The sequence below is a fragment of the Humulus lupulus genome, chromosome 2, assembly GCF_963169125.1.
Source record: "Humulus lupulus chromosome 2, drHumLupu1.1, whole genome shotgun sequence".
NCBI lineage: Eukaryota > Viridiplantae > Streptophyta > Magnoliopsida > Rosales > Cannabaceae > Humulus > Humulus lupulus.
In genome coordinates, this window is record NC_084794.1 from 181,796,158 (window position 1) to 181,806,235 (window position 10,078).

At 32.2% G+C, this 10,078-nt stretch overlaps 1 protein-coding gene across 1 annotated transcript; it reads left to right on the forward strand.

Annotated features, from left to right (window-relative positions):
• The first annotated feature begins 2,725 nt into the window (after nucleotides 1–2,725).
• On the forward strand, nucleotides 2,726–7,942 carry LOC133818775 (uncharacterized). The gene is made up of 12 exons (XM_062251822.1): nucleotides 2,726–3,088; nucleotides 3,448–3,521; nucleotides 4,390–4,465; nucleotides 4,558–4,630; nucleotides 4,743–4,794; nucleotides 5,126–5,187; nucleotides 5,570–5,633; nucleotides 5,987–6,044; nucleotides 6,143–6,229; nucleotides 6,866–6,959; nucleotides 7,377–7,481; nucleotides 7,602–7,942. The coding sequence occupies exons 1-11, from the start codon at nucleotides 3,006–3,008 to the stop codon at nucleotides 7,467–7,469; spliced, it is 816 nt and encodes a 271-aa protein (XP_062107806.1). The 5' UTR covers nucleotides 2,726–3,005; the 3' UTR covers nucleotides 7,470–7,481; nucleotides 7,602–7,942.
• Nucleotides 7,943–10,078: the final 2,136 nt, after the last annotated feature.

The following is a 10,078-nucleotide window of genomic DNA, read 5'->3' on the forward strand; positions in this document are numbered from 1 at the left end:
TAGAGGATTGATTTGTATGTAATGATTATATCAATGGACACTTTATGGTTACAATAAAGTACTCAGTAAATATATGTCTTTAATTCTCAAGAGTGTAGTCTCATATTTATAGTGGAGTAATAATGAGATTAATAAATATGATTATTGAATCAAAGAGTTTTAGTTAATGATCTATTATTTATTGGAGCTTGGAATTATTGATCAATAGGTCCCCGGGGCGACTCTATCAACACTATTCAAGGTAAGAGTTAATACAATGGTCAAACTATGAATGACCTATTTGAGAGAATATTTATTCTTCGGGATAAATATACAATTATGTGATAATTGAAGTTGTCCAATTTATTATTGCATTAATGAAATTTTTGAAATTGTATAGAAATAAAAGCAATTGATTTTGATCAATTATTTTATTTAAGTGAGAGAGGATCAATATGGATAGTCAAAATTGGTTTTGATTATTATATTTATTTAATTAATAATAAGATGATAATGAAAATTCAAATTTTGAATTTTGAAATTTAAGTTGTTATCTTTTCCTTAAAAAGATGATACCTTATTTGAATTTCTAATTATTAATTAATTAAAATAAATATGTATGAAAAAAATCAAATCCCCTTATTTTAGGAGGTGTTACACGCATAGGGTTTCCTGGACTGCCCTATGCGTGTACCACTACTGATGGTGATCAGTTATTGATTTTTTCTTTTATTTTATTAATTAATAAAATATTTTGAAAATGGTTTTAAAATGGAATGTAAGACTTTGTCTTCAATTATCATTTATTTTTAGTATTATTAAAATGATCACTATTATCTTATTATTATTATAATAATAATAATAATAATAATGCCTATATATTCTATATGATAGAAAATAGGTAAATGAGTAGTTTTTGAAGTATCAGTAAAATTGATCACCATTTTCTCACAAAAAGAAAAATATTTCTTCTCTCTAGCCTATAATCAAGAGTCTCATGTGTTGAGAATACTTTTGATTTACAATTTTGATTCTTGTTCTTTATGTGCCCACCCACATCTTGACGTGTAGAGAACGTCTTGGAAGATCTTGGTGTGGGTACTCTAGCGAGGGATCTTCATTGACTTTGCCTTGCGTGGGATCCTATGGTGCAAGCGGGGATCCAGCTCCACCTGGGTGCAAAGGCAGCACACCAGTTGGTATATCTTGCACCTCGTCAATGGGGTGCTCAGGAGGCACACACACTGGCTCATCAGACGGAACTCCAGCTAGGTTCGCAAGTGGCACGCTAGCTGGTTGCCTAAGGAGTACCTTGCCATGGGGGTCCACTCGTAGCCCTTGGACTGCCAGAGTAGCCCTCATGGTGTTAACCATCTCCTATAGGGCGACAATATTCCCCTCCCGGGCATCTATTTTCTACTGTTGGGTGGCGACTTGGTCTCTGAGAGCCACCACCTCCGGTGGTTCCTCCGCATCCATGGGTTGAGGGTAATCATCCTCATAAAACTCGCCATCTTCGCTGTCGTAGTTAACATTGTTGTCGTAATCATCCTAGGCCACCCTTACAATGGATGCCCTAGCCCTAATTATAGAGGCTGAGATAAATTAATTCCCATAATGGGAAGTTATTACAAAAATCCCCCCAAATAATTGGGATTAAAATATAATTAATACACTTTTTGTGGTAGAGGTATTGGTGGGCCCGTGCGTTTCACACAGGGCCCATTTACGAGGTTGTAGCCCACCATCTTCTAGGGAGACACGCTCCTGACAATGTCAGAGAATGGCCGCACGTTTTTCCACGTCAGGCGACGCATTGTGACATGTTGTTTGTCGCCTATAAGGGCTTGACACCATACTCTGTAGAACAGCAGCTTTGTCAGACAATTACCTGTGGGACAGGGTCTCTATGCATGACACCTGACACTGCCATCTAGACTCCAAGTGGTCTTCTTGCAAACCTGGAGGATTCACAAGGAGGAACCTCAATGTAACGTCCAAAAATTACCTAATAAGGCTTAGGGCCTTGATTATGGGACCAGGATGGAAATATATGGAATTATATGTTTATTTGATATATTTGATTGAGATTATGTGATAATATAACTAGTGTGCATGTTTAGGGATATTAAATATGCACGTGGATCCGTTTCTTATTAGAAGGGAAACATTCATAATTTGACCCGTTATGGGCATAATTGTATGTATATGTGATATATGTGTGAGACCACATTATTATGTGGGTTTATTTGAGTTACTCAGCACGAGACGATCTCTGGGAGCAAGTTAGACGGATGCAACCAAGCTTACCCTTGAAACCAACAAACTGCCCCTCTCGGCCAAGGCAAGGCCGAGGCTGATGTCCACCATAGTCGAGAGAGAAGAAGAGATCGCACTAGGATATTGGGATGATGTTAGGGTATTGGACCAGAGAGAAAAAGAAAACACTAGGGTTTATTGAAATAGATTATAAACTATTTTTATCTTTGTGTGTAGGATTAAGTCATTCAACAAAACGAAATTGACAAATTATGCACCAAATTTATTTAACCATTCACATTTATTGAGTAATAATATGTGAACATAAAATCTCCATCAAAACATTACACATATTCACTTACTAAGTTTTTCCATCAATCATATATATTGAAAATAGGTCCAAATATGAAAATCTATTGGAATAAAGGAAATTGAATTAGAAAGAAAAATATGAAATTGGTCAAGGATGTGACCAAATTTTTGTCAAATTTGGAATGGGAACTTGCCCTAGTTGCTTGTCAAGCTCTTGCCTTCGACAAGCCTATTCCTCGTATTGGATCTGGTTTGTGTTATGAAGAGTATTCCCTTTAAAAAAAAAATTGTCGAAAAAAATAGAACAAAAAAAGATCTGATCAAATTAATAAAAATCCTACAATATCCTTGTACTGTAGGTAATAGCGTACAACAGTGGCACTCCCACTGGGCATGCCCCCAACTTGAAATTTGATTTAACTGTCACTTTCATTTGTTTTTTTTTTTGGAAGAGAATGTCGATGCCCCATCTAAATTGGTCCTTCCTCATCGTCAATTTACTCATCTTTCATTTTTCATTCAGAACCTCAGCAATCAGGTTACACAATTTGTTGTTTTTAATCTTTTGTAAATTTCAATCTTTAATTTTTAATTTTCATGGTAAATTTCAATTTTTGATGGATTTTCTGTAATGGGTCTGTAATTAGATTCAGTTCTTGAAGCAAGAAAAAGGGTTTAATTTAATTTAATTTTTTTCAGTTCCATGTACACCTGACTTGACACCAAGTTTGGATTTTTATTTTCATTCAATGTATAAGCTTCTCTTTCGTTCTTTATTTTTGAGATTGTAAATATGTTTCTCTGTGAAATAAATGATTGTTGGTTTTATAATACAATACAATTCCGCTTATGATCAAAATGTTTGACCATACCATTGTTTCATTTCTGTTATTACAGGAAGGATATTGGATTAGAAAAACGTATTTGCAGGAATACGGTTCAAGGAAGATACTCACTGTCCGATGACAATGGTCAAGAATTTTCCTTTCTTTTTTCATGTTTCTAATGCCTTTTTTATTTCTTACCTTTACCTTCTAATATTTTAATTATTGAAAATACAATCTCGATTTATTCACTTTCTTCCAATGTAAATGTTATCTAAGCTATGTTATAGATGTTTTATATTCTTAATTGTCATTAATTTGCATATGAGTTCTTGTGTTTTCGTTAGAAGATGATTTTTTCGTTTGAGAATTCATGACTGCCTTTCCAAGTCTGGCCATATTTTGTTTCTGTATGCCCAAGAAGAAGAGCTCTTTAACTAAATGATATTGTAGAACACTCAGTAATTGCACAAAATTTCAACTAATACATGAAGCAAAAAGTCTACTCCATGCTATAGACACTTGTGGTGAAAACAAATGAGTAATAGAGTTAGTCCAATAATTTGGGAATTGCTGTCATTCTTTCGTAGTACTATAACCATCTGATCTTTAATTATCATTTATGTTCTGACTTCAGGATTGTTTTGTCCACATAAAATGGGTTGATTGACTGCGTAATAGTGTATGGTTAAGCTAATTAGGTTAGCACTTATTAGTTGCTAATTTGTTTATGCAAAGAGCTTATAAAGGCCTTTTTTTATTAATACATATACTCATTTATGCGATGAAGCTAGTATCTAAATGGTTCTTCCAGCTTTACTAATTTATCATGCTGTTTAGCTTCTTTCTTTCTTTTTTTGCTAGAAATCTTTATACACTTTAAGAATACTCGCACCAAAGGGGGTTGCTATAATGTTACTTATCTCTCCAGTTTCTTTTTAGCAATTGAGACATGTGAAGTCTACACTTCTGTATTGCTTTGTTTCACTGCCAACATTTGAAAATTGCAATGTAGGCTATGTTTGTGACGCTCTATCAGTGGATTCAGAGTCTCGCTGCTGTCCTGAAATAGGAGACAAATTTTCTTGTCAGTGAGTTTTCTCAAATGGATCGTTGAAGTTGTACTGCCAAATATATTAAAAAAAATGGACAAATTTACATATTTTTGTTTTCCTGGGTGCAGTGGATGCAACCTTCTTTCACAGTGTTGCAATTCTTATGAATATTGTGTGTCTTGCTGCTTAAATCCATCAAAGGTAATTTTTTAGTATGCCATTTTTGTTTCTGTATAACTATTTGATTTACATCCCTTCTATTTATATTATGTTAGCTGCACAATTGATTGTATTTAAACTAATTATTTTGTAGACGCTGAAGCAGAGTATCATAAAGATGAAGATTGCAAAGCCAGCTACTGCAGGTTTATATTTTACTATATATTTCTTCTACAAATAGGATTATTCCTCAAGGTTCCTTTTTATGGCTTAATACCATTTACACCATTTTTTAGAGATCAATTCTTCAGTAATTCCATTGAGTGGGAAACAAAACATTTATTATGTAATATGAATTTTAGGGATTTTATAGGCATTAGTTTTAAGCAGCTACTTTTAAATAGGCTCTGGCAAGTGTTCATTTGAAATTGGATATATAGGGATAAGATTTAGTCCAAATCAAAGTTTCTTTTCTTAAATATGGCTCTAGGCCGTTCAAAACTCTTCAAATAACGTGCGTATAATGTTTTTTTACAGGAACTTATGCAAATGTCTTTGACTTTTGTGCTGGGAGGTGCCGTCATAATTCTGAGAGTGTGGTATGTAACACTTTAAAGAACTAACAGTTCTATGAACTCATAAGAGATATTGCTTATCTTTTTAGGGTGTAGTTAGTACTGGTAGTAGTATTTTTAATCAAGTTTATGTTTTTATAGTGACTTGATGTTGAAGGTTAGCCTGTATTTTTTGTTGCTTATATGTTTTGGTTTGAGTCTTTAATGTAGTTCTGGTTTCTTGGTGGCATGTTTGTAACAAAAGTAGCTCTGAGTTAAATAATAGCTTTCCTAACATACTTTCTAAATTGCTCATTTGATAGTCTCTTATTATTTGTAGAAGAGCTGTTTTTTTTTTTTTACATGATTGGCTACAATTCCACTTGTTTAAGCCAGTATGCTATCTGAATGAGGTTCAACATTTCAGGTTCATGAAAATGCATATATCAGTGATTTTCATCACTGTTTTTCTACGACATCAAAGTCTCCAGGTGGGATATCTTATCTTTCTCTAGAAGTTAAGTTTAAGTATGTAGAGAAATAGCTGTGACAAATCTAGTATGACTGCTAAAGCAAGGTATCGCATTGCTGTGCTTAGGCACCATATATATATTTATATATATGCGAGAAGCTACAACTTAATACTATTTTGGTTACATCATTCTTAGTTTTTATTTGTTACTGTCTATTGCTTATGTGTGCATGCGCAATTATATTACATGCTAAATATATTTTCAAAAACATGTTTTATGGGAAAAGGCTGTTAAAAACCAAACAATTGTTTTCTCATTGGATGCAAAATAGACGAGACTTAATTTTTCTTCATGTGGACTTATGGTGATAGGAGAGAATTCTACAATGCTAGAAGCCAGACTTAATGGCATTAATGTTGTTGTTGGAAGGTGAGGAATCCTGGTGATTATTTGCGTTTCTAAATTCTCGTAATCAATTTGAAGCTGTAGATTTTTTGTGGAATTCTCATTTCATGTGTTGTTGATAGGCAAGGTGAGTCATGCGATTCAGTTTGCAAGTCAAATGGACAATCATGTGTTCCAAATAAGCTTTTGGTGCTTAATCAATGTGACATGTAAGTTGATTATTGCTGTTTATCTTAGAGTTTTCCAGTTCCTTATTCTTCCTCATTGCCTTAGCAGTGTTCAGATACAATTGTTTTACATGTGTTAGGTTTATGTTAATAGGTGGCTTGAACATATAATTAACCTGATTTTAGAAATCAGTTTATGTTTTGAAGTCCTCATCTTTCATTTTTTATCATAATATGCTGACTTGATTTTTTTAATGCAATTTTATTGTTTAATTTTCAATGAGTTTTTTCACTGCCCGTGTTAAATTTTTTTTACTATCTCAGAAATAATAGTTGTCAGCTGATATTGAAGGTACTTAAGTAGACCTGCGGGAGATTTCTGTAATAGATTTAGACTTGTTATTGTAAAGGGATATCTGGATGTTTGTACTCTTAAATTAGATGTGTTATTACATATTTCTACTGTCTTTGACAAGTGACTGACCATTTTGTGTTGCATAAGACGAGAATGGAATTGGCATATATGTGGATTTCATCTTAAGTATGGTTATAGGATGTTTATAGTGTCTCATTTATTGTAAGTGCACCGAAAGCAGTTCTAACCAAAGATTCTTTGTGTAAATTTTGAGTATTGATTTTCCACCTGAATTTATGTTCATAGTTATTTTTACTGAGCAGTATGCAGAAATACTTGAGATGCAAAGGAGCCTGTTTGTCAAGCATGGGATCCGACCAACCTGCTGAAGTTGTTGATAATGCTCCTAAACATTTGGTAATACTTTTCACTATTACTTCATTATCTCGGGACTGTTTAATATCTGAGATGTATTTAATATTGTAAATTTTTTTTCATGATTAAGCATATATTAAATAGTTTAATTTCCATATATAAGTGTCCACTTGCTTCCAAAATGGGGTTCTATGGATCTATGATGTGGAAAGAGTATTAATAAATCATATATTATTAATATTCCTAGCCCTTGATGTATTATGTAATTGATGTTCCACTGAACATCATGGATATGCATGCTTGTTCAATACCAACTATTACCAACTTCAATGATATTTTCACTACCTTATATGTTATTGTTTCCCACCTACAGATCCCCATTTTATGATAGTTCCATCACATTTCTGAATAAATAGACAAATTGAGTTATAAACTTTTGATGTCATTTATATTCACCAGAATCCCGGAGCATGTTTGTACACCCGGACGCAGTCCATGCTTTCATGTGATGGTTCTCATCAGCATACCAGGAGGCTGTGCCCTTGTGCATAGTGGATTTAATTGGTGAGTTGGACTGTCCTTTATGTATAAAAGAATATGTGGACTTACAGTTACACATGAAGGTATCTAATGCATTTAACCATTTGAAGATTCATGTATGTTCATATTGGCTGCTGTCTGCAGTTTCTCTAATGCTGTTTGTAAAGGGATCAAGTGTTTAAAAAAGTTTTTGAGGTCCCCACAACAAGATGAAAATTGAGAATCACACTATTGTCCAATGGCCAGGTTTTCAAATTTCATTTCGAGAAGTAGCCGTTTCTAGTCCTTGCATATGATTAAATATGTTTGTTAAGTCAGAAACAAAACATCATATTTCAGGCACTATGCTTCAGAAATTATAATCTTTGACGTGTAATTTTTTATAAAAAAATCTTGTATTTTGTCAATCTCGACGGAAATTCTTGTATATATGAACTGATGGAATTTCTTATGAATGTTTGTAATAATAGTAAATTTCTGTATCATTTCCCTCTATTAGCAACTTCCATTAATTTTTTTTTAACCAATATGGGTGGGATCAAATTTCCCCATTTATATAGTTTTTTCTGATAAATAGTCATTATCCCAATGTTATGATTTATACTGCTTCTCAATTCTGTAGATGGATTTCAATTAGGGTATTTAGATGAATTTATTGCTAATAAGAGAATTATGTAGGTAAAGTAAGCATCATGGTGTGTGTGAGATTTTTTTAATACTATTATTAACTAAAAAAAATAGATTATTAAAAAGGAGGGAGAAAAGGAAGACAGATCCGATTTTTGGGAATAATATCCATTTTAAGGTATAATGAGAAGTCATAAGTTTGGGTAGTGATGGTGGCGTTTGTTTTTAGGCAAATTTACAAAAATACGTAATGTTTTAAAAGTAAATACTAAAAATATAAAGTTTGTAAAAATTTATAAAAATATGGAGTAACATAATGGTAAATACATAATTTTTTTTGTAAACAAAGTTTATAAATTTATAACAATATAGTTTTTTGTAATTAAAATTTACAAGTTTGTTACAATATGTTATAATTTCATAAATAATATTTACAAACTAAATAGAAAATTGTAATAGGTGAGTACAGAACAATAAAAAACTGATATCCGTATTTTTTGTAATTTTTGTAAAATTTCGTAATTTTCAAATCTTTTTGAAATTTAGGGTGCTAGGAGTATTTTTTTCCAACCATTATCATTGTGCTTTGCAGGATATTTTTATAAAAATATATTTATTTATTTTGTTAAATTTTATTTCCTCACTTAGTTGTTGTTGACAGTAACAAGCATAATCATTTTTCTTTTTTCATTAATAGAATGCATACTTATTGATCATTTTCTGTATAGAGGAAAAGACGAAAATAAGCTCCTATTAAAACGTGTAAAGCATATAGTGAGATTTTTTGCTGTCTTGCATACGGTAAAAGTAAACTTTTCGTGTATGTAATGATGTTATTACTTTGATCAATTGTTTGATTAAAAGGACTTTAATAAAGAATAATAAAATTGCATCAAATATGACTTCTTCTTGGGAGTTACTTTCCCATGTATCTGTAAAATTTAAAAAATATGCTAGTATTAATTAGTTTAGAATTTTTTCAAAAGTTATTAGTATAATTGTAGTGGACATATTTGATAACTGCTAGTATTAATTAGTTTAGAATTTTTTCAAAGTTATTGGTATAATTGTAGTGGACATATTTGATAATATACAAATTGCAATACATAAATTGAATAATGAGTCAAACTATATGGTAAACAACTATGTAATTAAAGTGGTCATAGGCATAACTTAGAGGTATTAAAGGTGCATACTGGATGGGTTTATCATGTTCGGATACATCGGGTTCTAATTTGTCAAATTTTGAGTGAGAGAAACATATTTCGAACTTTTCTGAATTATACTCGGATTTGGTCAAATTCGAGTGTTGAAATTTTCGAGTTAAATTCGAAATGAAGAAACAACAAGAACATCTAAAAACTTAGATCCAAAACTAAAAATAAAAAACTTTGATTTAGATCTCATTTTTATTAAAAAAAAAAACTCATATACAATCCACAACATAAAAGAAAAATCCATTTTACGTCATGATTTTGAGGGCCTGAGGATTGGAGTCATCAAATTAAGATAGAGAAGAAGGGGGAGGGCGTGATTCAGACTGAGACGGAGAAGAAGAGGAAGGGCATGCGTGAGGGTTGGAGTCAAATCGAGACAATGAGGGAGAAAAAGAAGAAGGGTGTGCCATGACTTTAGGTTGCTCCAGTGCTAGACTGAGACAAAGAAGAAGAGAAAAGTGGGTCGACATGATTGAGAGTGAGAGAAAGGAGATGGAGGGAGGAAAAGGCACCACATGGGTGAGATTAGGCCATTAGGGTTTTTACTTTTCAGTTATAAATATATATTTATTTATATATTTTTAAAAAAAACTTCTTTTCGGTTTTGAAAATTTCAGAATCTCCACCAAAATGCGATATGAAATGCTTTTGGATCGGGGGCTAAATCTGAATTGTGATACTACACCTATTTTTACAAAGAGGTCCCAAATTTAAAATCCTCATCGTCCAATGTTAAAAAGAAACAAATAGATAATTAATAATATCAACAACAAAATT